The sequence below is a fragment of the Polyodon spathula genome, chromosome 14, assembly GCF_017654505.1.
Source record: "Polyodon spathula isolate WHYD16114869_AA chromosome 14, ASM1765450v1, whole genome shotgun sequence".
In the NCBI taxonomy this organism is placed as follows: domain Eukaryota; kingdom Metazoa; phylum Chordata; class Actinopteri; order Acipenseriformes; family Polyodontidae; genus Polyodon; species Polyodon spathula.
Genome location: NC_054547.1, coordinates 36,174,063 through 36,201,202, shown reverse-complemented (window position 1 = coordinate 36,201,202; position 27,140 = coordinate 36,174,063). Strand labels below are relative to the sequence as shown.

The 27,140-nt window shown below is 38.3% G+C and overlaps 3 protein-coding genes across 7 annotated transcripts; all 3 read right to left on the bottom strand.

Moving 5' to 3' along the window:
* Positions 1–26: 26 nt before the first annotated feature.
* Positions 27–7,906, bottom strand: LOC121326927 (glia-derived nexin-like). Of its 2 annotated transcripts, XM_041270579.1 has the most exons (9): positions 7,792–7,903; positions 5,940–6,192; positions 5,265–5,492; positions 3,449–3,646; positions 2,244–2,442; positions 1,706–1,803; positions 1,254–1,340; positions 1,046–1,129; positions 27–681 (listed from the first exon to the last, which is right to left on the bottom strand). In XM_041270579.1, the coding sequence occupies exons 2-9, from the start codon at positions 6,181–6,183 to the stop codon at positions 644–646; spliced, it is 1,176 nt and encodes a 391-aa protein (XP_041126513.1). In that variant the 5' UTR covers positions 6,184–6,192; positions 7,792–7,903; the 3' UTR covers positions 27–643. The 2 variants fall into 2 exon arrangements, with proteins under 2 accessions (XP_041126513.1, XP_041126514.1); XM_041270580.1 differs by lacking the exons at positions 27–681; positions 1,046–1,129 and adding an exon at positions 1,452–1,483 and having other exon boundaries at positions 1,322–1,340; positions 7,792–7,906.
* A 1,143-nt stretch (positions 7,907–9,049) lies between these two features.
* Positions 9,050–12,052, bottom strand: LOC121327318 (putative serine protease K12H4.7). 2 transcript variants are annotated; one of them, XR_005951545.1, is made up of 2 exons: positions 11,867–12,052; positions 9,050–9,779 (listed from the first exon to the last, which is right to left on the bottom strand). XR_005951545.1 is itself a non-coding variant. In XM_041271275.1 (2 exons), exons 1-2 carry the CDS (start codon positions 10,244–10,246, stop codon positions 9,745–9,747), a joined length of 246 nt encoding a protein of 81 aa, XP_041127209.1. In that variant the 5' UTR covers positions 10,247–10,280; the 3' UTR covers positions 9,050–9,744. The 2 variants fall into 2 exon arrangements, 1 of the variants encoding a protein (XP_041127209.1); XM_041271275.1 differs by lacking the exon at positions 11,867–12,052 and adding an exon at positions 10,036–10,280.
* A 9,404-nt stretch (positions 12,053–21,456) lies between these two features.
* LOC121326982 (tripartite motif-containing protein 42-like) lies at positions 21,457–26,608 on the bottom strand. 3 transcript variants are annotated; one of them, XM_041270691.1, is made up of 5 exons: positions 26,228–26,608; positions 24,278–24,987; positions 23,058–24,073; positions 22,022–22,261; positions 21,457–21,750 (listed from the first exon to the last, which is right to left on the bottom strand). In XM_041270691.1, the coding sequence occupies exons 1-5, from the start codon at positions 26,359–26,361 to the stop codon at positions 21,640–21,642; spliced, it is 2,211 nt and encodes a 736-aa protein (XP_041126625.1). In that variant the 5' UTR covers positions 26,362–26,608; the 3' UTR covers positions 21,457–21,639. The 3 variants fall into 3 exon arrangements, 2 of the variants coding, with proteins under 2 accessions (XP_041126625.1, XP_041126624.1); XM_041270690.1 differs by lacking the exon at positions 21,457–21,750 and having other exon boundaries at positions 21,763–22,261; XR_005951521.1 differs by lacking the exon at positions 21,457–21,750 and having other exon boundaries at positions 22,172–22,261; positions 22,548–24,073.
* Positions 26,609–27,140: the final 532 nt, after the last annotated feature.

Sequence of the window (27,140 nt, the reverse complement as noted above, 5' to 3'; positions counted from 1 at the left end):
AGAAATACAAGTTTGAAAAACCAGAATGAGCATTGTATTTTAAGTTTTTATTGATTTAAAAAAAAAAAAAAGTTACCGCAAACACAAAGCCTTATTTACATTCTTGAATTGCAAAAAAGAAAAAAAAAAGCACACTACAATCCCTTAATGCTATGTGATGTTTGCTTCTTTACCTAATTATATTAAAAAATTATCTCATTCAATCTGCATACAAACAATACATGGAAATATGCAGATGCAACTCATGTTTTTCTATACCGACAGTACTAGATTGGTTTCACTGTATTAATATATTCACAAATGAGACCACATTTGGTTTGCATTCAGAATTGTATTACATGCTGCCATTATAAGACGCAATGCCTGTGTCCACTGCTTCAAACATCACACAAGTTAACCCTAACAATATGCTCTGTACACACTACAACAATGGAGTTAAAAGAATAAAAGGGCATTTCCCACTGATGTGCTCCCAATTAAATAAATCGCTTCAGTAGTACAAATTAATACTGTGTCAAAATTACAGTATAAAAAAAAAGGTTTAAAATCTTTCCAACGAGAAATGCTGGACCAAAAAAGAGAGAGATCTTGGAAGAGGGGAAGAAAAAAAAAAAAAAAAGCTTCCTCTCAATGCATTGGCTTCCTACGGCTTGTTAATTTGTCCCATAAACAGCACCGTACCTGAAAATGCAAGGTGCAGGAAACAGTTAATCTTTCCAAATAAAACCAAACCAAAAAAATTAAAAAAAAGTCATTTGCAAGTAATCTGTGTCTTGCTAGATTGGAAATGACCCAGACTGCATGCAATATAAAGTATATATAGATTTAGAGATACGAGTTGTGAATTAATGAAATACTTCTTCCTTGGTGCTGAAGCCCCATCATTATGTGACACATACAATACGGTGACTCCATGTTCAATGTTGTGCACTTGTTAAAATAGCAAATAAACACTCTGTGTAGAATAACTGGGTTTTAAAACTATGCTTACAATACGCAAGATAGGGCAAGACGAAGTACAGATAAAGCAGCTGAACATCTTTACCTGTTGGGTTGTGTCGAACAAAGAAAAGGAAAGGTCTGTCTACAATGACCCATGGAGGGGAAGACCGGGCCAGTAAAATAGCAGCTGCAAAAAGGAAGACAATAAATTAAAAGTAGAAGTAGCCATCATAAAACAAATGCACGATCAATTATATATTCCAACTCCTGGGCAACTACCAGAGAGAGGACAGAGAGAGGTGTGGCCTTACCAGTTGCAGCAGATGCTTTTGTTCCATCTTCATTCACCTCAAGTCTAGCTTTCTGCAATGCTTGGGAAACACTGAGTTGTTCAGACTCTGTTAAAGTAAAAACAAACCAATAATAATACACAAGACATTAACTAATGAAGTACATTTACACCACAAGGGGGTGCAAGTGAGTTTATTCATTTTTGAAGATTTGCTTGCCTGAAAAGTCCAGCATTTCATTTAATGAGATCCTAGTATTTCCCCAATTTAAAAAAAAAAAAAAAAAAAAAAAAGTTAGGTGGCACTGAAAATTGGCAGCGAAGTCATGATTCCAAACAAGAATCTGCTGGTCTACATCTAGCTCAACAAAATAACAGCATAGTAATGCATTCTACAGCAATACCACAAGTCAGTATAATGTACTGCCATTATACTACAGAGTTAAATTTCAGTTTTCAAACCGTACAACTTACTCGTAATGCTTCTGAAGTTTGCCTTCTGATCAAACATGTCTGTGATACCAAGAGCCAAGAGAGGCGCCTTCAAATCAGTTTCTGCCTCGGCAGTAAACCTGCAAGTAACACAAGAGGAATCAGAAGCACTGTACTGTACATCCCAGTGCTAGCAGATCTATGTTAAGGCTTGTACAAAGTCCTAAGTGCTCTCTTGTGATTCAATCTAACTACCTGTACAACAGATCCTGCAGGTCTGCAAAGCGCTGGATGACAATTGCTAAAAGCAAAAGCAAAGACTGCACAAGACATTTATCAAAAAGATACAGATTCCAAAAAACAATATGTCACTGCATTTTGCAAAGGTCTTTAAGAACTATTGCAGCAAAACTATCATACAGTACCTCATTTATAGTGGGCTCTATAGCCAGTCATAAAACAATGTATGTGTGAAGTCTGCTGTAATCTGGGATTGCAAATTCTAGGGTAGGATTTAGTTTTTACACTATCCCCGATTCAAACATAAGATAATAATACCTTAAGAAGAACTAAAACCTACCTCGGAATGACCAGCCGAACCTTTCTTTGGCGCATCAGTTCCATCCAGCGCTGAATAGTTTTTGTGCTGATGTGAGGAATGATAGCTGACAGAGGAGTGCTGTCTTCCACGGGCAAGGCAATTAACATACTCATACTGTTTCCATGGTAAGGCAGCTCAATGACCGTGTATTGCAAACCATCAGGGGTGCTTGTTGAGCCTGTAAAACAGAAACCATTCATACACAAGTGAATTCAGCATTCGAATGACACCATCAACACTCGGTTTGAAAATTAACTTGACGATTGTTTTCACAAGGACATGCTCCCACACGACTACAAAAAAATTATGCAGACAGACCAGCAAATTAAAATAAATAAAGCTGCACAATATTTTACTACAGATTTTGAGTTTGTTATTGGTTGACACCAGAAAGAGAGAATTAGGGAGTGTGACAGGACTGGAAGGAGTCCCTGTCGTAATTTGCCCTCCCGACCACCGGCAGCGCTGTGTAGGGTTGACCGTGATTGGATCAGGAGGCTGAACTCTGACCATGCAGGAAGTTCCGGGTCAGGCAGCCATCTTGGCCCAAGGTAGAACGATGCGGCTGTCGGGTCCCATCATTGCAATCAGCTGTGCTGTTCTCGTTGATTGGCTGACGTGGCGCAGCGTGCTGATTGCAGGGGTGGGACTTGGCAGTATTTAAGCAGTATGGTTTTGCCATTCGCGCTCTCTGGGCTGAACTGAAAACACATGCTGTGCTTGCTTTGTTGCTTTCATTCACTGCTGTTATTCACAGAAGCTTGAAAATCTTGGACACTGTTGGATTACCGGAGTGATTACCGAGGACTGGCCATTAATCTGTGAAAGGGAGCTAAGAAGCGGTGAGAGGAAACCCACCGCAGTACCACAACGAAACCCAGTGCTTCCTTTGTTGTTATTTATTTTGTAACCGTGACATTTTTGTTTACTCTTTTTATTTCAAACCTGAGTTTACCATTGCTGGTATTCCAGGTGGTTTTCTTGTTTATTTTTTGCAATACTGGACTGTTCTATTTTTATTGTTTTTGTAAAATAAAACCCGGCCCTGATACCATTGATGATACAGGGCTCTAAGGACTAATCTCCATTTCCGGCTCCTGTGGGCTGTCATTTCTGGTCCTTCCCAAAAGCTCCACCCACTACCCTCCCACAGGGAGACATTCCAATCTATAAACCAGACTTACCAATGTTGAATACAGACAGCTGTGACATCATGGGCACTTGGTATACTTGCCCATCTCCACCATTAAAATTGCGCTTCTTTGTGTTACTGGGCTGAAACCGAGATTTCCACATGCCTTTGAAGTAAATGGCATTCACCGCTACTAGCCTTGTTAGGGCACTACTGAGCATGTCAGGAGATACAAGGTTGTCAATCATACCTGTTTTTAAAAAAAAAAAATGTAAAATATGAATTCATAACTGTGACTCAATGATTTTTTCTCTCTCTCTCTCTCTCTCTCTCTCTCTCTCATTCAAAAAGAAAGACTGACTACATGATAGATTGCAATGCTTTACCGGATAATGCACACAGAGTGACTTAACCGGCCTTGTTCTTCAGGCACTGGTAAGACATGGGCTAGCACTGGTATTAGACTGGTGGTTAAACCGCCCTTCTCCCATTGAACGAGGCTTACTGTAAAGCGGTGGACAGAGAGGAGGAGGAGGATGATCGACCAAAGCGACAAGAGTAAAGGGAGTTATACAAACAGTAGATGATGGTCTGATTAAGGGATCACCCCCCTTTCAGAATATTGAGCCTTAGCTTCATGACAAAGATTATATAAGAGCGACACCAGACTCACATCTGCTATATTCAAAAAATGCAATTGTGTCCAGTTTCAAAGCTTTCCCACACTCTTCCAAACCAGAGTAATTCTTCAGAGATTAGCAGTTAGTTCATGCATTCAGTGGCATTTAGAATTTCTAAAATGTTTAAAACAGACATGAGAGAAGAACATAGGTGGACAAGACTGTAGTAAAAAAAAGGTTTTGAACTACATACGTGAACCCTTCCAATTTCCATTACAGATTTATTTTTCTATTTTGAAGCAGATCTTGAGAAAGTTAAACATATACTATTTTTTTTTTTTTACAGAAAAAAAAAAACTAAAATGTCCCATTTAAATTTAATTGGGGTAACATTAAGAGGCTTATTAGAAGGTACAATTTAATTATGCATGTGTGCAATAATCAAATTTGAATTCCAGTAGATACCAAGTTAATTGCTGAATGTTTCCAGTATGATTACTCTATAAAATTAGAAAGTAGTTTCCAAATAGTTACTTAATGGATAGCTGTGTAATGTGTGCTCGGAAACCAAATGCATTACCATAGCAACTTACTCCAGACAGAAATAAAAAAAAAAATCTTGTGAAAGGATTACCAAATAAAGAACATGAAAGCAGCATTTATAAAATCTCTTAGCTACCACTTGGGTAAAAACAAAACAATTATTGTTCAGCTCTTGATCACTGTGGCTTTAACAGTTGCTTCAGACTGGTGACTGGAATTTTAAAGTTAAATTAAAAACTTACTTACCATGCTCTGGGATTCCCCCCCCCCCCCCCCCCCCCCCCAGAAACCAGACAGTCAAATTTTATAAGCAGCTTTTGGGATGCTTGCTAATATATGCATTATAAAAAGTACCATACTAAAAATGTATCTCAAGTCTATAAAATCTTACAAGGAGTTGACCAAATTAACCCAAGCCAGACCAATCCAAGCAGCACAGAAACCAGGACTACAGGAAATTAGGTGGAGACTTAGAACACAGGGTAGGAGACAGAGTGGTGAGGGTATCAAATGCATTACCTAGTCATGTTGTTGATACTGAATCACTGGGATTCTTTAAACTTGACATGCAAAAGCTTTGAGCTCAACTAGCTACTACTGTAGGAACTGGATGAGAACTGATGGGCTGAATGGCCTCCTCTCATTCCTCTTTTTTTTTTTTTAAGTTCCTATGTTCTCCATCTAACTTGAACACTCTGAACTTACCTCTGGTTCGGTTTGAAACCCAGTGATTGACAGAAGCTGCGGCCCGGTTAGGATCATTAAAATCCAAACTTCTGCTTTCACATTGAAATACCTCTCTGTTACTGGAGACAAAGGCATCTTCCATTTTAAAACCGCTCTGTGCAAACATTGCATTGGCTATGGTAACAAGGTCTTTATTCTTCCCAGAGGCTAGGCTCTTCTGTACTCTTTTCAGCATTTTAAAAGATCCTTTAAAGAAAAACAAAGAGACAAAACAATAAATAATGAGATCAGAATTGCAAATGACAGTAGTATCCTAAATTAAACCAGCTACTAACAAGGGGGAGGGGGGGGGTCCCCCCACCGTAATTAAATTTAAAAGTGTCTGAACTTTCTTCCTACCTCTACAAACAGAATACAAAATATCTGAATTTACCCTGCCTAGATTACTTCAATGTGAAGATTTGAAAACACTTAAATTAAAATACTTGAGTTTTCAAATATGTCTGGGACTTGAAAACTAATTTTCCTCCAAGAGTCAATATCGCATTTCCAGCAGCCATCTCTTGTTCTAATGAAAATTAACAAACATTTAATGTTCCAGGGAGTGCTAAAGAAAAGCAACAAGGCACTGCTCTGGACTGCTGGCACTCTCAGCTTGTCCTCAGAAGGTTAATCTCAAGAATAATATTTTACCGTTCACATTGTATCTCATAGCTGTCACAAGCTGCTTCTTGGTCTTTCCTTCTGCTCCAAGCTGCAGCATTCCAAGCACGTTTGCTATCCCGTGAGGAGACAGGACGAGATTGTCCTGCGGTCTGGACTTTGCAAGCTGATCGAAGACCTGGATCCCGATGTCAGAGCCAGACTCTCCAGAGTACTGAGAGCAAACAGAAGACACTGCCACTCCAACGAGGAGGAGAACAGAGAGATGTCCCATAGTTACCTCCTTTCACCACCAAGCAAAAGAAATTAGACAGAATTTAGAGATTTAAAAAAAAGCTTAAATACTACAGTTTACCCTAGACTTCTATACATTCATTGGCTGTGCTGTATACACGGCCTTGAGCTGTCAGCTGATCAAAGCAAAGCTTTAACAGGGTTACAAAGGGCCACAGTAATGCCGTTTTCACCTCTACCTAGTGGTTTGACATTTTCAGTAAAATATCATACGGCCGAGTCACTGTTGTCCAAATAAAGACAAGCCAGATCACTCTGTAATATTTCTTTTGCAACTAAAATATGTTTCACAACACTGAATTTAGTTGCCAAATAACTATTAACCTATTACTGAGAACAAATACTTTTGCCAAATTAATCAAGGGAATGGTGAAAAATCAAGGTGTTCATACGGTTTAACAGAATGACAGTTAAGTAGAAAAAGCTAACTTACAAGACTGTTACAAAATAATAAAAATCACATTACTTTATGAAAACAAACCAACGGTTTAATTTTTGATGAGTCACAATACTGTTCTGCTCCAGGTTAAATAACAGCTGTGCAACAGGAAGACTCCATTAAAGGAAGTAGCCATGACCACAGATCTTGTGGTTTTATTTTTATTGCCAAAGGTACATTCTATTTGGAGCATAACTGCATTTAAAAATATAACGCCACAGCTGAAATGCACTAAGAAAAAATAAAACTGAAAGGCTCAGAAACAGCAGCAGAATAAGAATGAAAAAACTGCAGGTTAACAAAAAACAAGCTTTGTGATCATGGGTTTCAATCACTGCTGACATGCTGGTACTGTACACGAGAGATATACACAACATATGGGAAATTAGTTGAAATTTCTGCTTTAATCCAACAATGTTTTCTGATTTCACTTAATTATCACTGCAAGTGTGTCCTCAAGGGGATCCCAAAGGGGGTGGATGGGGCTGCAGAAGGTTTCAATTTACAAGTATTCTTTCAAATAATAAATCAATGAATAACACCATAATGTCACTGAGTTTGGCTAGCGCAAGTCACATACAGCGGACGAGAACAGGAAAGCATTTCCATTGTACAATTTCACATCGTGGAGGATTCCGACAGGTCTGAAGACAGGTAAAGGAAAGAAGCACACTCAGAGAGACACACAGAGGACTTCCAAAAGATCAGTCAGGGCAATCCTTTCATCAACTGATGCAGGGATCACAGTATGATTCATTAACTTTAAACTGTTAATTAATTAATTGTACTGCTATACAATATGATGCAAAAGTATAACTTGCAATGAGATACAGTACATGGGATATTGCGTTTTGATAACCCTACAATGTCCTGCAAAAACATTGTTAAAATATGTTTCAAATAATCTCTCGTACTGGTATCAAAGTAAGTACCATGAATATATATCACACACATATATATTTTAATAATAATAATTGATTGAACAATACTACGAATCAAAACTAAAAACACTTTGTTTCAAAACCTTAAACATACTTACAGATATACACTTCTATGACAAACAGCCCGCAGCTGTGAAACTGTTTAGTTTACTCACACTGGTAACAAACAAACAAACAATCCATTCATTATAAACGCAATTCGCCTTACCTCAAATCACGAGCCCAAATGTAAATGTCTGTCAATTACAGCCTCTTATATAGAGTAATACTGTTTCTCCAGACAGCCACTATTGAATGACAGTTTGTTTCGACCTGGTGCACACACAGAGTTAAAGCCCTTATATTTATACCATGCCGTGATGCTGGCTCTACCACCCACTTGTTTATTTTACAAACGCCTTGTCAAAACGAACTCCTCCTCCTCGCTGGAGGCAAGCTCATTTACGAGCCGATGCCAGGGAAGTTGTTGCTGCGTGTAAGGCTGCAAAAGGGAGTTAATAAAATACAAACCATGACATGAGATTTTTTTTTTTTTTAATATAATTTTAGTGTGCGTGAATATAGGTAGAAAAATACGTCAATCTGCGTAAATACAAAAGCCAGCTTTGGCAATCTAATATGAATGAACGATACAAAGAAAAATACACAGAGATAACGTTTTGGCGCACCGCGCAGTACATTATACACCAGTGTTATAATTGATGAAATGGAGTGTTATTGTTTTATTGATTACCTCTATGGAGGAGGACAGAATAAGGTGGGTTTCTGCCGAGCAGCTATTGGCTGCAGGTGTCTGTCCATATTACTAATGAGCCACGCCTACCTGTCCCTGGGAGTTCAAAGGCCGTGTCTCTTTCAGTGTTGTATTTCAAGCTGGCTGTTGCGATACCTATCTATTCAAACGCGTAACAAATGACGCGTTCTTGTTCTCTTGTAGTTGCAGTTGGTTTTTTGGTTACGTGACCCCTACCCTTTTGCAACAGGTTGTAGATATTCCAATAATTTTGCATGTCGGTGTGGCCATTCATTTTTCCCTATTCGTGAACCAAATTGATTTGTACTAGTTATTTTAAAATTCAATATGATTCAATTTAACACGAATTGCTTGGATGTGGACACTCCACGGTTGCTTGGCAACGGCAGGAGAGAGGCGCTACAGCACATGAGCAGTTTGACTTTCAATAGGATCTTTGTTGGGTTTGGTTCCAAGTAATCCCACCCAATATATTACATTCTCTTATATCATAAAGTAAATGCTTAACTATACCATATTCTACACTAGTGTACTATAGTACTGAATATACCAAATTTGACAACTACAGCCTGTGTGGTTTATAAGCACCCTGAAATTAAAAGGTTGGTGAATTTGAATAGATGTTCTACGGGGGTTTTTGCCTGCTCTGAATGGCACAATAAACGCATAGATCCTTACTGTCCACAGTACAGTTTTCTTGATTTTATTCATGACACTATTGTATCAGGTTATATAGTTTGCTTTCATATTTGAATATCAAATCTCCTGTGACCATTTAATTTTAAAACCATCATTGCATATGCAAATCATGTAACACACATTTCATGCATATCCCCTTCCGTCACAATTAGTTTATTACATTTTAATACATTTTAAAACAGTTTGTGGAGAAGCTGCCCTGACAAAACTTTCATAAAAAACATGCTTTATGAGATAGTTTCATACAATAGGAAACTCAATGTGCTACAATTATACACACAGTTACAGAACAGGGTTATAGAAATATGGGGTTCAAATGAACTAGTCAAAGGGTGTATTTCTCTTGATCATTTTCTGACTGTCTTGGTGTTCCTAAATAAGATAAATCTAATTTATTATCATGGATTCCTATAAAGGCAATACACTCCTGAAGCCTTTAAAATCTGGGGTTTCTTTAATAGTAATAACCAGGAGGGGACGGTAGTACAGAAAGGCTTGGGAATAAGATTCAGCACACACATGTCTCTTTGCTAAGTTTCATTCATATTAATTTGCTAATTGTGCATGTTCATTTGTTGATTGTCTCAAAGGGTATGATAATAAAGGAAGTCTGGTAGTTCAGTTCTTGAAATCCTACAGCAGCAGCCATTTCTGAAGGAGTAGGAAGACGTGGTCTCTTGCATAGGTGAGTTGCGGCAAGTCTTCTGGTCAGGCAGGGTACATGTTAGCACAATGAGCAGTGCCTAACAAGAAGAACAAAACAAAAATAGGTTTTTGTATGCTGCAGGCTTGCTGTTATCAGTGAATTATGCACAGCAAAGAGGTGCTTGGATAGTGATAAGTGATCTGCTAGATAAGATTTAAAAAGTTTGGAGGCAATGTATTACTGCAATAATGTGAGCCAACATCTCCCCATCTTTTCTACTTCTCAGTATCGTTCCTGAATAAATACGTTACCTGCAAGACCCAAAATGAAAACGACCAGCAGCTCTTTCGTACCTTTAACAAAGATGGTTGGGAGGTCATCGTTTATGTCTTTGGTGATTCCAAGCATGTTCCAGGGATCAATGGAACCATTGGGGAACACTATCTGACTGCTTGTGATGTCATAGTCACCATAGTTTTCATTGGTTTGCATAACAGCGTCAGCAACTGAAGGAGCTACCATAGACATCTGAGCACTGCTGCAGATGGCATCTGCAGAGAACATGCAGACAACATTTCCCTTTCACAGTGTCCTTGATATGAAACTGTAAGGACAAAAATTATCACAGGAATCAATAGATTACTCCAGAATTTTGATCCACGGACAAATTCGTTTCTGTGTAGCTATTGTTCAAACAGCAAGTGGGAACTGCCAATTACGTAGATCAGGGTTAAAATAAGTTAACTTTATGGGGAAACAGATACTCCTCTATCAAGTTTTTTTTTTTTTTTTCCAGTAACATTTTTCTAAATCCCATACTAACCCAATGCAGATCTGTAAGTAAGACTGTTTGATGTGCTTGTTTCCAAACCCTGTACACAATGAGGAGATGCATGTAGTGTCATGAAACAGTCTGCTGGTCGTTTGCGGTCAGGTACAAAACCCCCATTTTAAACACTGACAAAAAGAATGAGAACTACAGAAATACCAACACATTGCTGACTTAAGCCTGTAATGTTCCACGTTTTTTTAATTGCTCTATTTTATGTCTGATTAACAGTAATTAGGTTAGTTAAATTGTAATAGCTTCAGTGGCACAGTAAAGCGGAACATGCCACAGAGCTTTTTTGGTACCTTCAGATTTAGAGCTACCCCACTGCCTTTCATTCACATTTCAGTCATGAGTAGTTATAGCTCTCAAATCTTATGGTAAAAAGCTGAAGTCACAAAGTCTAGGCCTTTCCCTGATTATGTTTACTATGAGATTATCATGCCACTCGAAGGGCCATTGTGTACCACTTCCACATCCTGTCTAAAGCACTTGGACAGTTTTCAGGGGGTGGTTTCGTTCTTGTTTTTGTTCTTGTCTGAACTGGCTCAGACACATTAAACACAAGCTGAAATGAAGCAACACAGTATATAAACTGTCTGACATTGAGGGTGTAGCCATGGAAACCGTAGAGCTACCATAGTATGCACTGGTTAATTCCAGGGTTGATGATGTCAACGAACATAAATTACATTACAGAACAATATGTGCTAGAAAAGTACATTTATAAAAAAAAAAAAAAAAAAAAAAAACATAATTTATAATTTAACAAAGGCGAACACAAGCTGCTGGTCGAAGTCAGCATTTTTGTAAAGAAAATATCAAATGTTAAGGCTCATGACATTAGAACACGAAGAGATTGAAATGTCAGATTACTGTCGGACATTTTACCAACTGAAGTGGGACATTTTAAGCTCCAGTTTAAAGATTTGATCTTGATGGCACAAAATGCTTTTTTTGTGATAAGTAACTAGATGGATGTATGATGCCATTGTTCTGTTTCAAAAGATTACGCTCACTGATCTATTCATACCCAGTGCCTTTAGTGAAACTACAAACGTGCAAGCTTTCACAACTAATTGTTATAAATTCAAGTTATTTCAATGAGAAAGTGCATTGTGATACAATGTAAATACTTGAAATGCGTCGAAACAAGTCTTGGAACAGGGCAATAAGGGCAGAAGGTCATTTCATGTGGAAAGGAATTCAATGTTGTGTCTAAAAGGCTACATCCTTGTTAAATCATGTTAAATAAAACAAAACAACAATAATAGAGAAGATTACTTATGACAAAGATACAATACAGGCTAAACAAATAAAACTATGAAAGAAATATTTAACACAGCTGTACTCACTGCTGAGGGAATCCAGTAAATGGCTGATTGGGGGAATCAGTGCTCTGATAGAAATCAAACTCTGCACAGGTCTGTTAGACCCACTGTCTGCCTGTTATAGGAAGCAAAACACTAGGTTTCGCATATCATCTAAAACATAGTGCAAGTTTCAAAACATGCTGCATATTAAATTTAAGTAGGTGGTGTATAATGTGTACCCCAACTGCAAGCAACATTTTTTCAAGCCTGTTGACTGAAATGTTTGATGTAAAAAGCAGAGTTATTATATGTGATGGAAAATGTGCTCTTTAGAGTGGAATGAAATGGGATGTTCTGTTTCCACAAACCAACATGTTTTCCATTACGGTCAGAAAGACACTGGCTCTGACATCTAACTAATTATCTAACTAACTGACGGATGCCACAAGCTTGCCTCCACTGAATCCCAAATCAGAAATAAAGGAGAATTATAACGAGGTAGTGGTTTCTCAGACATTTCTGAGTGAATGTGTTCAGCATTAGATGAACCACAGCAGCATATCTGTTGTATTTTGTCTCGACAGACGTGTCTGACATCAGGCCACAGATACTTTGACAGTGGTGTTCGTTCCTCTTACACCTTGTTTAAAAACAGAAATGAGCAGAACGTGTTTTAGAACCTGCAACAGCAGACACATCCTTTAAGAAAGCTCTAAGGCACTCTAGGTTGGTCTCCATTTTGGAAGTTGCAGACTGATAACACAGCTTCTAAATAGTGTTGTTTGAAAGCACTCATAGGAGGTCATTTAATATCTTTATTCCTATGTTTGCACAAGGCCTGACATCACATTCTCATCAAGGAGAAATTGACGATGTTGATAAAGCAATGAACCGTGACAGAGCACAAGGTTACTCCAAATGATTTTGACTTATTTCAGGTAGGCATTACCAGTAACAGTTCCTTGGAGAATATTGAGAATGATCAACTCTTAATGTGATTAACAGACAGAACATTCCTGGCAGATTTCTGTGCCCCAGGCAAGATGTTCTACTTTTCATAAAACAAACCTTATTTGATTTCATTTTATTACTTTTAAATTCTGCTTGTAATGGGCAATAGCTTTAACTTTTTTTTTTTTTATTGTTGTGTAAAACCCCCTCACTTTTATTCTACTTATTACAAATCATTAAATCTCAATTTGTAGTGATATGCCAAAACAAAGTTCACATTGTGTAATAAAATCCCAAATCGACCGGGAAGATTCGGAAATGAGACACAGAAACAATGAATGATTGCGCTGAAACATTTCACAAAAGCCTGGTTAGGCATATTTCCTAGACTGTAGCCTAAAGCAAAAGAAACACAAAATGTGTGCTTTGAGATGCCTTTGAGATGAAAACTCTAATTGTGAAGTCCAGGGATTAAATTAGACCCACACAAGATGTGACTGAAAGTAAGGTATTAATTTATCTCATTTTGGAATCTCGTGATAATACCAGCCTACTGTCTCTGTGGTTACAGGGGTTGGGTTGAATTATATTGGGCAAATCCCTAGATGATTAGAAGACAATTACTATCAAGGCTACAATAAACAGCTCTCTCCATGCACTCGAAATCAAATGAATACAGGCAGACTGGCCAAAGACTAGAGGTCAAGTTGTGTTCATCAAGACAGCCTCCTGGCTGGTGATGGAAAGGCACTGGTAACACTCTTGAAAGCCAAGAGCATTTCACAAATGATATTGCCCAACTGGAAGTCTGACTCATGTCTGGTTCATGCATGTTTCATTGTAAGTGTGACTATCTCAGTGTTATTGTAACAACAGTTTTTTGCAGAAAGAAAGCCTAATGACACCATACACGATTCACAATCTCCTCTTTCTTTAGGTGAACTGAAAGTGAAGAATCATCATCCATTCAAACATGAATCTACTCAATAATTATTACACAAAACACATATGTCAACACATATATTCAACGAACGTTTATCTGTTGCACAATATGTTGTCCAGGGGCTAAAGAAAAGGGCTTGTAATCAGGGGGTCCCCTGTTCAAATCCTGGCTCACTTGTTGAGCACACACACACACACACACACACACTGATGCACAAAAGAAACGCAACACTCAGGTCTAATGGGTTTAATCAAATATTTTAAACAGAGATATCAAATAAAATCACAGAAAGTGTGAACAAAAATAAAGATCAAAGAATGGTGATATGTTTTCAGTATGAAATGTGACACACTGTCAAATTGAAAACATTACACAGTTGGTATCGGGTATGACCGCCCTGAGCATTAATACAATCTTGGCAGCGTAGACGCAGAGACCTGATCAGCCTCTGGATAGACTGCTGTGGGATGTCTAGCGGTTGTCTCCTGTGGATGGCACTGGCGATTTGGTCCCACAGATGTTTTGTTGGACTCGGGTCATGAGGAAAAGCTTGCCACAGCAAGACTGCTAAATTGTTTTCTTTGAAGTCGTGCAGTTGTAATCCCAGCACTGTGTGGTCCTGCACTGTCCTGCTGGAAAATCTACACTTCTGGATTGGCTTACAGGAATGGAAAAATTGTTGCCTCAGCGACTTCTCCTCCGCTACCTCAGATGTTCTCTGGCGATTTTGTCTCAGCTGTCAACATGTTACCCCTCACAGAGCTGGTTTCCTGGTTTCTCTGGACTAGTCTGCTGATTGTTGATGCAGAACATCTCATTCTGCAGGCAACTTCTCTCACAGACAGGCCGCCTCCAATCATACCGATAGCAGCCAGGCGATCCTCATTACTCAATATTAACTAATATTTATAAAAAATCGTGAGGTACTTAAACGCTTGATTGATTCTGTTGTTTACGCTCACAAGCAAGAACTGGAATTTAGAGGGCACGGGGAAGGCACCAATTCCTCAAATAGAGGTAATTATGTGAAATGACTTCCTCTGACTTCTGTTAAGCAATCGCTTGTCAATTAAGAGCCACAATATTCTCAGGTTCCTCTAATCCAGGGCTTCACAAACTCGATCCTGGAGACCCCCTATGGCTGCTGGTTTTCATTCCAACTAATCTCTCAGTTACTTAAGTAGACCCTTAATTGAACTGATAAGTTGCTTAATTAGACCTTTTTTTTTTTTTTTACTTGTTCTCAGCTCTTAAACAGTTGCAGTTCAAGTTACTTATCAAATGTTACAGATAATTTGAAATATGCAACTGTTTAAGAGCTGAAAACAAGCAAAAAAAGTACAATTAAGCAAATTATCAGTTCAATTAAGTAATACAATTCCCCCAAAGTACCTCATGTGCCTCTTAAATGTTGCTGTGTAAAAAACAACTGATGGGAAAGCAGTGCAGTAACTGCTCCTCAGGGTTTCAGGGCTTGGCTCACTGGATCCATTCCAGTGTTGCAGTGTTGCAGTCCAGGTAAGGTCAGGTTTGCCCCCCCCCACCCCCCTACCCACCCCCCATGGGTGGGTGTTGGAGTGGAGCTTCTCTCTGTTGTCAACATTATACTGGACCATGTCCATGTGAGATTGAATCTGGCGTGTTTCACACAGGCTAATGGGAAACTAACAGAATGCAGCATTCAGAACCTAAGTCAAGAGATATTCTCCACTCTTCTGAGCATCTCCGCCTGGATTTTCCACACTTTCTAATTATCACCAATTATATAATGCCTTTCCCTCTTGAATGTGGCTGTGACTGGCAATCAAAAATGAAGACCTATTCAGTTATTCAGTATGTTGATATTCAAGGTAATTATCTTGAAAATGTTAAGTACGTACAGTAGCCTTTTTGATGTGCAAATTGCCAACGTTTGCCATGCTGTCTCACTTTCCTACCAGGATTTCTGATTTCTGTTTTTGTTTAGATAGTTTAGCATTTCTACAGCAATTTAGACATGTGCACACCACATACAGGCAACAAGAGTTAGGAGGCTTACTAATGGCTGTACCAGGTTTTCGACATCAACCACAGGATGTGACCCTAAAGGTCGACGATAAGTGAACTTCTTCCCCTTCCCCTCCCCTGAAATGCAACAATATTTAAATAAAACCTATAGGCCCTTATCAATGAAAAGCTTTTTTTTTTTTTTTAATACAACTATGATGTGTGGAATATTTCTGATGTTTGTCTGCTACTGCAATTTGTTCCAGCGCTCAGTTAGGAAACAGAGAAGGGAAATGACTACACATGGGTTGTGTTTTCCTGACAACTCATCTTTATGAATGGAGAGCACTTGAGAGTAAAAAGGTAAAGCCTGCAAAAACAGTCTGGGTTAATTCTAATTTTCTATGCAGCATTATTTATATTCCAGTGTCTACCACTAAAAGACTACTACTGAAATAAATATTAATATGTATTCTATTACACAGAGATAGAACAGGAGTCTACTGTAATGTGGTAAAACAGTCACAGAAAAAAGGTTTTATGGAGGATTTTCAAGAACTCTGTAGCTTTTATTTTTACACAATTATGTATGAAATATTCATCGGGAAGGAGGGAAATCTGATTGACTGACAGTAAAATTGGAATTACATGTTAAGAGCTCAGAGTACAGATGCATTGTGGGAATGGAAGCAGGTAGACATGTGTAAACTTACTGGTTCTGGGGCTCAACCCTCCTACTAGGAGAATGGCTTTGAGTTTGCATCAGATCTGCTGCCGTCTGTCCGTTACAACTACAGATGCAATACCTTTGCAGGCAGACTGTGTGTTTCTATCTGATCCATGCAGGCAAATCCAGATTCCGCTTTCACCCTAGGAATTTTCCAAAACATTTCTAGTGATGTCACTCCTGCTGACTCCAATCACAGATCTGTGAGAATTCAAAGTCTTACTGTGCAAGAGAGATGGTCAGATGGCAACAAGGCATTATTGTGTGATGGAAACTGGAAATATGAAATCGCTAAAGAGCACCAAAAAAAATAAAATAAATAAAATCCACATTTCACCTGTGCTCAGAATGCAAACAGGGCACATGCATGGAAATGTCAGACACATGCTGAAATTACCTACTGATCTGTTGTAATCATGCCAAGGGGAGTCGTTGTCTTACTATGGGTTGTCTTTCAGCATCACTGGAATGAAGCAATAAAAACCTTTTTATGATAAATATTACCTTTTTTCCATTAAAAAAAAGAACAGTTGCTATTTGCTGGAAAATTATATATATATATATATATATATATATATATATATATATATATATATATATATATATATATATATATATATTTTGACCAGTAGCCAGGATTTGCTGGCAGCACATGGACATTCATAGCTACATCAATGGTTAATTGCAGCATTTACAGCTGCCAATGGAAATCAATAGTGCCTTAGTAAATAATAACAAAGATGCCCACGGAATCTGACAGCAGATTTTCCTATAAATCATGCAAGACATTAATATAGTAAGCCAAGTCAACAAGGAACAATAAACCCAGTTTATACTCTGTTCATGTATATGCAGCATGCATATTTTCCACTTGAGAAAGGCAGTTGCTAGACCATTTTGAAAGATCAGCATAAAAAGCATTTAACTTCAATCATTTCTATATTGTTAAAGATGGATTTTGGGGTGTCCTCTTTTCTAGTCATACGGTCTGCCACAAGCTTATTTTTGCAGAAAAGCCTTTGCTAGCAGACAAAGTAAACCACATTAAAATGTTTTGTGGTTATTAGTATACTAATTATTTCATATAACAGTTTCCTGCCCACGCTTGAAGTTTAAGAATTGATACAATGTTGGATTCTTGATGGATTTTACAATGCTGCCCTAGAGCAATAGGGAAATGCAGTACATACTGGGAATCTTTACTTATCTTGTCATGTCTACAAGAGTGCTGGATGCATTCTTCACCAGCAGCGGGTGCTCTAGACTGTGGGTTGCAAGAGAACGCTCAGCTATGTCCAGATATTCTGTAGGGGACACAACCAACAACATGTGTGGTGTGCTTAGTATAGTACGCCAGACAGAATACAAAAGAACCCAGTGCCTGTTTATTCAATATTTAAGCCAGGCAATGCGGCCACTTTTGTGCAAAGCAGATGAGCCGTTTCCAGGGATGCCAGCTGTGTGGAGTTCCGGATTGCTGCTGCTGCTCCGGAAACAACAGAGCTTCCTCTCTCCACTGCTTGGGGCCTGACCGTGACCTGCTCTGGGACCCACATGTGGGCTGCAAGCTAAGCGTTGTTTATCTGTCTGCAGATATGCATGTGTGTGTGTGTGTGTGTGTGTGTGTGGAGGGATGTCTTTGAACAGACAGGGTCATTATTCAAGAGACACTGCTCCCATGCAATGTGGGAAAGTGAAGATCCTTGTGGGGAATAGGGACGATATTGGGATCATTGCCTTTTGAAAACAAGCCTCTACTGCCAGTCCTTCTTTCACAAAGCATCTTGGAACAATCTATGAGCTGATGGAACTTCAGTGTTGTCTCTTTCCTTTCTTTTTGTCTTGCTTTCATGGATCTCAATGTCCTTCCAACAGCACAGCGGCCTTTGATTTACAGTACGTGCTGTGGCTTGGAAGCTGAAACTCTCTTCTAGAGGCGCAGTATGACGCATTCACGGAATGTTAATCCTGTGCAATAAACCTTGCCATGTTGAGTTTATTGTATTCAGTGTTTTACAACCAGTGGTAAGAAAACAATTCCGGGAAAACACAAACAGAGAAGTGATTAGAAGCCATTTAGCTCACAAATGATCCCACGTGTCAAATGTGTGGGATTCAGGAGACTAGCCTTGCTTTTTAAAACAGTTTCTTAGCACAAGCAATACTATCACAGGTCTCCCTTTTCTTCTGTACAAGATCTGTTGGTTTTGTGCTTGTATTTTATACTTCAATTTGGAATATGCAGATATTATGAATAGATTAAAAGTTGCTGTGGCTTCCTTGTAGCTTCAACTAGATCATGTTTATTTACAATGATCTGTTTGAAATAGATTTGAAATAAATAGAAATAGATAGATTCAAATATATCATTGCTAATTATCAGTCTACTTTTAAAGTGTTCTTTGGTGTTTTACTTGTCGTAAGAGACTTTTGTGCGATTTAATGATCTGATTAATCACAGATCTGAAAGGATGGACTGCTTAAAATTGGAGGAAGCACAGTATACTCAGCATATTAATGGAGGACTATTGTTGTCAATAATTTTAATAATCTGGACAAATATATTATAAATTAGCATTGCTTTATGGTTCATTTCAAATATGGCTCCAATATGAACTTTCAGTACCAATGCAAACAAAATTTTCACATAAGCTCACAGCTGCTCTTATCCAAACAGATCCGTCTTTTTCCTCAGGAAATTAGTAAAACTGTGTGGGCCAAAGAAAACAATTAATCTGAGAGCCAAAATAAATCTTTCAATCCTAGAAGGCATCTTTCATCAAACCACGACGGGTTACGTAAGCTTTAGTCAGTGAAACCATTCCCACCTCTTTCACATCCCATCAGTGATTAATCAGATCATTTCATCACTCAAAAAGCTCTTACAAAAAGGAACAGAAAAACTAAAACATACTTTAAAAAGAATTAGTAGTGGATGCACAACTGGAATTCAATAACTAATTCGATTAATTATTTTTTTTTATTTTTTTGTATAATACAGTACATAACTGAACAAAAAAGAGAAAATATAACAAAAGTTCACTTTTACCAACTATTTAAAAAAAAAAAAATCGCTGTACTGTATGGGGCAGCTTCTTGGTGTGTGATATGAAAACTTATCTGTGACCTGAACATGTACCGATATATGGAAATGGAACGACCCCTTTTGCATTTCCCTCCGGAACGCTGCACTCGTGGCAAGTTAAGCACGGCGTGAAGGGATGCACTACTGGCTACCGCAGCATGGTAATTCAATCTTAATTACGTGACAAGAGATCCGGGTAGGATCCCCCAAATGCTACCCACTGGCTTTGGGACAAGCCCATCTTCTCAACCAAAATCTGCAGAAGTGGGCGAGATCCGCTAGAGCCTGCATACTGCTGAGGTAAACAAGGTTTGTGGTACTCAAGCCTCTGAAAATCACAGTATGTCACATGGATTACACAAACTGCATGCTGTTTTTATCTTCTACATAATTAGCTGCCTACATTAAAAACAAAGCTCAATGAATTGCATGCAGTAGCGCTGCAAGCAGTGAGCCCTCTAGTGGAATATATGATGTACTGAACACAGCAACAACAGGAAAAATGCCTGAAAGTTTTTTTTTTTTTTTTAGGCTTTCCTTTACTCAAACGATTCTCAGATCACTACTGTAACATATAAGTGCAGTTTGACCTAAGATCTGAGTTGAAATCTTTTTTGTTTTAAGTTAGTTGATCGTTAAATATACTTAAATAGTCTGAGCATTGTTTGATGACCATCTAGTTCTAAAGTAAAGCATTGTCCCTGATTCACTGCCAGAATACATGGCACTGACGGTGCTGCTTGCTCCATCACCAATCATCAAGAAAACCAGCCCTCCAGTTCTATACATTGTATCATTAATAAAGTACCTCTGCAAGAAGAGTGAGGACAGAGAGGAGAAATATCAGGAAGTCCCAATGCGCTCAAGTTATATTTCTCATGTTTCATATGAGATATGTTTTATATGAATTAATTGCACAAAACCACACCAGTAATGCACGGCCATTCACTATCACTATGCAAATATCACTATATATATATATATATATATATATATATATATATATATATATATATATATATATATATATATTCAAGCAAAAATAATTCCATGTATAATATTAGTCTTTTTTTTTTGAAAAATTAATGGTATATACTTATTAAAATATTTAAAATAACTTTCTTTAAATTCATTAAAACCTAATGAATTGGCCAATGCGGCATGCGTTTCAAAGCAAAAAAGTAGTGAGGCACTATTTATTTCAACAGTGTGATTTGCAGGCGACAGGGCGGCTTACAGTGTTTGAATACCAACCACCAAATCTCATTGCCCTTGCAACCTCCCCCCATTCCGTTAAATGGCCTTTTGCATTCTTGCAGTGAGCTCACTCGGTTGCACTAATCTGCAGAGAAAGACCCCAACAACACACTCTGTAAAGATCTCCTTCAGCTTTGTATTTAGCCATTTCACACTGATTCAAGAGGCAGTATGGATGTGGCTTGGCAGGCACAGATTTTTTTTTTTAAACTGCTTTTAAAATAAAGCCTGTTCCTGGTGGTGCTGTCACAAAAGCAGCACTGTACAGTATGTTCATACAGCTGACTGAGTCTGATGAGCGTGAGTGTGGGTATCACATTATCACAAAGGTTATCGTGCAAGCGTTTAATTCTCTGTGTTGGACTGTAACCCCCCCCCCGCACTAAAGGGTGTATTCATAAAGCACTAGCTTACCAATAAATACATAGGACTTGAATGGAAAACTAATGATGTATTAAGTGTTTCTAATTGCTGCGTACATTGCCACATAAATAATAGTTACTTAGTAAATACATGTGTACTTTATTATGCATAGTTACAATGTACTTCATTCAAACTGTATTACTTATATAACACACAGTACACAATGTAAACTGTTACATATATATATATATATATATATATATATATATATATATATATATATATATATATATATATATATATATCTAGAGTACATATTAAGGATTCATTCTCAGTAGATTGAGTGAAACAGGTTTTATTACACATGACAGTTAAAATCTGATTGCTCAAGTTTCTGAAGATTGCACAGATAAGCATTTATTGACCAATCCTTCTTGTATAATACAACATGAGTTTTCATTCGAGTGATGATGTATGATAGACGGTGAAGGAGTGGTCCTGCTTCAGTCTACAATGCCGGGACGCTGCCGCCTTCTAACTGAAAACTTGAACCCTGCGAGCAGCTCTTCGTCCAGCAGTGAAGCTTTCTCCTTCGTCTTGCCCAGTGTAACGAGCTAATGGAAAACAACAACAATCAGCAATGTATTGGTGTAAAAATGCAACAGCTGCCCAATACTTTATTCACTCAATAGTTTTATATAAAACAAACTAACCTAGTTATAAAGTGCCAAACAAGAAAATACATCAGTGATAAAGTTTTGTTTCCCCTAAAAGTGTATTCATTTGTTGAGTGCCTGTGAAGTACATGTATTGGCATGTGACTGTCAGATTGTTGCTAAGAAATAATACATGTAGTATATAACGATAAATGTTTGCACCCATCACCTTATATGGCTCACTCCATTTCCCTGGTCCGAATGCGTTTATTGCTCTGACTCTGAACAGATATTCTGACTTGGGATACAGGCAGGTGACTTTGAAGAAATTCTCTCTGACTCCGGAAAAGACTCCCGCCTGGTCCTGAGGAAACGCCAGGTTGTGACCGGCTGAAACAATCTGCTGAATCTGTACCTCAGAAAAATCAAGCAAGGTTTCCTCTTCACCATTGCGATAGCCCCACCAAATCTACAGAGTCACACAAACAGAGACACTTCTCATAATTAGGGTTATCCCAAAAGGGTTGGGACTATAACATTTACCCAAAGAGTCCATTTGAAATACGGCACCACCGCTGTCCTTATATTCGGTACTTTTTTAAGAAAAGCAATGCTAAAATTAAATAAGTAATACTTGAGTTAGTGTATGGTGCTTTATAATCAGAGTGACAATCTTCATTGCCTGGCCAATTAGCAATAATTATTATTATTATTAATAAGTCATTTAGCAAACACTTTTATCCAAAGCTACTTACAGAGACTAGAGGGTGAACTATGCGTCAGCATCTGCTGCAGGGTCAGTTACTAGGACCTCGGTTTTACGTCTCTTCCGAAGGACGGAGCACAAGGAGGTTCAGTGACTTGCTCAGGGTCCCACACATTTAGTCATTGGCTGAGCATGGATTAAAACCGGGGACCTCCTGGTATCAAGCCTGTTTCTTTAACCACTGGACCACCATACCAAGAGAAAATGCATACAGGGACACAAGAAGTTAAAGAGGAAAACAGGCATAGGTGCAGAAATATGGGCCATGCTCTTTACCTGGCACAGAAAGACGGGCCAATGGAAAAGTATACTATATTGTTGCTCTTTGCTCTGTTGCCCTAAGCCTAACCCTACACCTAAGATTAAGTCTAAGCCTAAACCTAAACCTAAACTTAATTAAGGTTAAGGCTTATTTAAATGTTAAACTCAGTATTCAAATTCTGAAAAGCTTTGCCCATATTTCTGCAACTATGCCAGAAAAGGAACAATTGGTCTGCACCTGTGCAGAGTTGTCATCCACGGCATGTTTGTAAATAAATGGTTTTCCTGGTTCCTCTCTGCCTGAGAAGACAGAGTCGCTGAGGTCTGCAATAGATCCTGAAAGGCAGTTTGAGTCCCACTCCTCACTCGTACTCCTGTGTTTTTTGGAATTGATGCCAAACTCCTTTTTCTTAATGACCGGCATGAATGTCCTGTAATCTGCCGGGATGCTTTTTGGACGATTCTGTATTGGGGCAATCTTCTTCCTGTTTGTGAACTCAAAGCTTTGACTCTTCGGGTAGTTGGCTTTGCTCGTGTTCAAACTCCCCTTGTAATTTGCATCATCGTTACGACCCAGCAATGAATGCCAACTTCCACTTTTGCTAAAAACTGCAGGCTTTACAGGAGAAAGAACAGTCTGCTGTGATCCAGGGCAATAATATGTAGGAGATGGTACAGGTTTAGCATATTTAGTAGAGTTAACAGATGTAACAGATGGTGTGTGTGGAAGTTCTACCTGGATACTGGATGAGCTGTTGCAATCTGGTATCCAATTATCATTAGGAGCAATACTGTCATCCTGTGAAACATTATGGGTATATCCTTGAAGCTTCAGAATCTCCTCCTTAATAGGATTTACATCAATGGAAAAATCGACCAAAGAGCTCTTGTATATTTCCTTTGATGGCCGGTTAACGGTGTCTATAGCCTGTTTGAAATGTTCTCCTATCAGTCGAGATGTTTGCAAAAAGGCCACTGTGTTGGATTCCTTTAAGGCCTCCGAAATATACTCCGCGGTTCCCTCCATCGCAAACATGGCCTTCGATGCCGACTTTAAGAAGCTGTCTATCTCAAGCTGGCCTTTTACTTTTTCATTGTTGACACCGCCTCGTATCTTGTTTTCTTGAATCTGAAGGGCCTCGTGTAAAGAGAGAAACTGGTGGAACACTTTCTGGTTGATTCCAGATTCCATTTTGTCCAAACTGGCTCTGAATCGGCTCAGTGACAAGGTGGCGTTCTCGTATTCTTCTTTGACTGAAAGAATAAATAAACAACATGTATAAATACATATTCAAGCACTCAGACAAAGCCAGACCGAGAACAAAGGCACTAGTTTCCTTTTACTGCACTGCACCTCGTGATTCTCAAAAGCTTGTCAAGTCAACACACCCCATCTCATCTCTGTAAAAAACCCTAGTCTTAATACCGAGTTCCTAGAAAGATGCCTATAGTTCCTACCTTTTTTAAAGCTTGATATGAGTCTCAGCAGTTCTTTGGACTCATCCTGAAATGCAACATCAAGCGTAATGACTGGCTGTCCTTTATGGGTGGTTTTCAGGCACTCCTCACAGATCACTATCTTCAGTTGGGTACAGTAGTGAATCAGATCGAAATGGGGATGAAAAAAACACTTGATCTGCTGCGGGCCAGTGTCCCAGTCCAGGTTTACAATGCTGTGCTGCAGAAACGCTTTGTTGCTGTGTAACTTCTTGAGGCACTTGGCGCAGAAAATAAGCTTGCAGGTGACACACTTTTTCACCTCCCTGCGGGCAGCTTTTTGCTCGCACAGCTGGCAAAACACAGTGTCTTCCACAAGTTCTGTTTTTCTCTTCTTGCTGCTATTGGTAGCCAGTTCGGCTCCCTGCCTGTTTCTCGTCATGATGTTTTTGAGTAAGTGGTTCTCTGGGAAAGGTATTTTTTCATTAGCGGCAGATTCAAACTGTAACTGGCACGCCGGGCACTTTAAGGTGATGCTCGTCTTGTTTTTTGTTTCCACTCTGATCTTCTTCAAACAGGCATCACAGATGCTGTGATTGCAGGGCAGAAGAATAGGGTTTATGTAAAGCCTTGCACATGCAGGACAGGTGAGCTCCTGATACAAAGCCCACTTGGCTCTGTCCTTATGTGAGTTAGCATTCTGCTTGATTGACGCTTCTTCCTTTTGCGTTCTGAGAAAAAAAAAAAAAACACAAAAATGACTTGATTTCTACGGGCTATTCTACAAATTGTTTTGTATTTTGAGTTTATTTTTGAAAAACACATTAGATGAAACCATAAAAAAAGCTTATTTCTCCAGTTAATTTCTATGATAAATGTTTTGACTAGAAGTGTTTTCTAATCAAAATGCTTGTCATTAAACTTTGTTCTTTTAGTATTTCTTAAATCAGCACTATGATGTGTTTAACAGTTATTGATCATTTCTATGACAAACACTAGATATTAAAATCTTTTTAGCAGGTTTGGATGTGAGAATAATTAGAAAACTCAAGTTTTGGTCTTAAATCAAAATTATATTTTGTTATGTTTAATGTAGCAATACATAACAAAGCAGGAAAAATACTCAAGCAAGCACATTAAACATAAAAATCAAATGTTCTGATTTGAAACACACATACTGTATACAAACAAAATGTCTTTTTTTTGTCAATAAAAATTCAATAAAATCCAATGTTTTACTTATTTATTTATTTTATTACAATATATCCCGAAAATTACCAACAACACACGTATGAACTGACAACCGAACATTACACTGTCAACCGGAAGTATGCGATCACTCAACAATGCGTGCAACGCAACTAGAAAGACACTTCTACGAAGGGTGCGCTGGTCATGGAGAAGGCATAATTAATGTACCAGCAAACGTATCCAAAAAAGGTGAGGCAGATTTCAAAGCAAGTTTTACTTTGTCCAGTTTAACACCTGGGCTTCAAGACTGTTTCTTATGTATAGCGCTACCCCTCCTCCTGGTCTGTCCTGCCTGTCTTTCCTATACAGTGTATACCCACAAATATTATATTCGTCACAGTTTTCTGTAACACCTTGTTACCTGTTAGTGCCCCCCCCCCCCCCCCCCCCCCCCCCAGCACAAAGGCTGCACTAATGCATTAAAAAGAAACACTAGTGTAATCCAGTTTCCTGGACGTTTTGAATCTGTGTTTTTGCTATAATTACGATTTCAATGCGAATTTAAATGTTGCCTTTTTTCCATTTATAGTACTGTTGTAAAGACTTTTAGAACCATAACAATGTGAGTACTGTATTATTGTACTGTAAGCCTGCAGTCGCCAGACTGAGAGTGTAGATAGCAGGTGTACAGGTATTAAAACAAACGTGTTTAAGATTTTAAGGTTCTACTGTAACAAATAATGTGCACCAATAATCAATAAGGAATTAAGAGGGTCATACCTCGGATTGTCATGAACTGCAACGCCCTTGTATAGATTTGTCAGATATTTTTTACTTGACTGACGGTTGAGTTGTTCAATAAAACTTCTCTGTTTACCTATCTTCATGGCGGGATCTTTCAGTTTGTGATCCATTATTATTATCGGAGCCCCAAGAAAGGCTTCTGCAAACTATTATTTTCACATTACTGCAAGCGTGTAATTGAACTATGCCAAGTAGCTGGGGATTAGTTTAAGCAGCCAGCCCTGCTCATACCCAGAGCAATATCCGGGGCGCTACCGTCACACCCAAGGAAAAATAATTGTACTCTGACGCACCCTGTGACAAAATAATTTGGCCACGCGTGTTATGGATTGTTATACGTGATGTATAATGTTTTATTAACTGTGTACAGATTTCAATAGTGTCCAAACGGCATGTTGAATGTCTCAGTAGAGTAGTCTAATGTTGTATCAATAGAATACACAAATTACACGATATATAATATAGTAGATAGCTTTATTTTCATTTTGATTTTTCAATGCTCAATATGTAATTATTACAGCAAGACAGTGAAACTGAATTCCGTGGTAAGATTGTATTAGATAGTAAACACTACTGGTAATGTAATAATACCGTATTTACAAAGTAGGTGTTTCCTGCAGTTATGTGCGTTTATTAATTTAAATCAATATGCATATGCATTGTAAAATACATCTTTGGAACATAGGACTAATACTATTATTTAAACAATCCTTAGAATAATCTCCTTTGTTATTACTATGTAATACCTGTAATTAGTTCATATAACACTTGGCTAAATTGTACAATGTGGTTCAGGGAACAATAAGCAGGTCAATCGGATTTGTAGATGAACATAGATCACAGTACTACCAAAGTTTTGGAATCTGCACTGACACTTATATTTTACCAG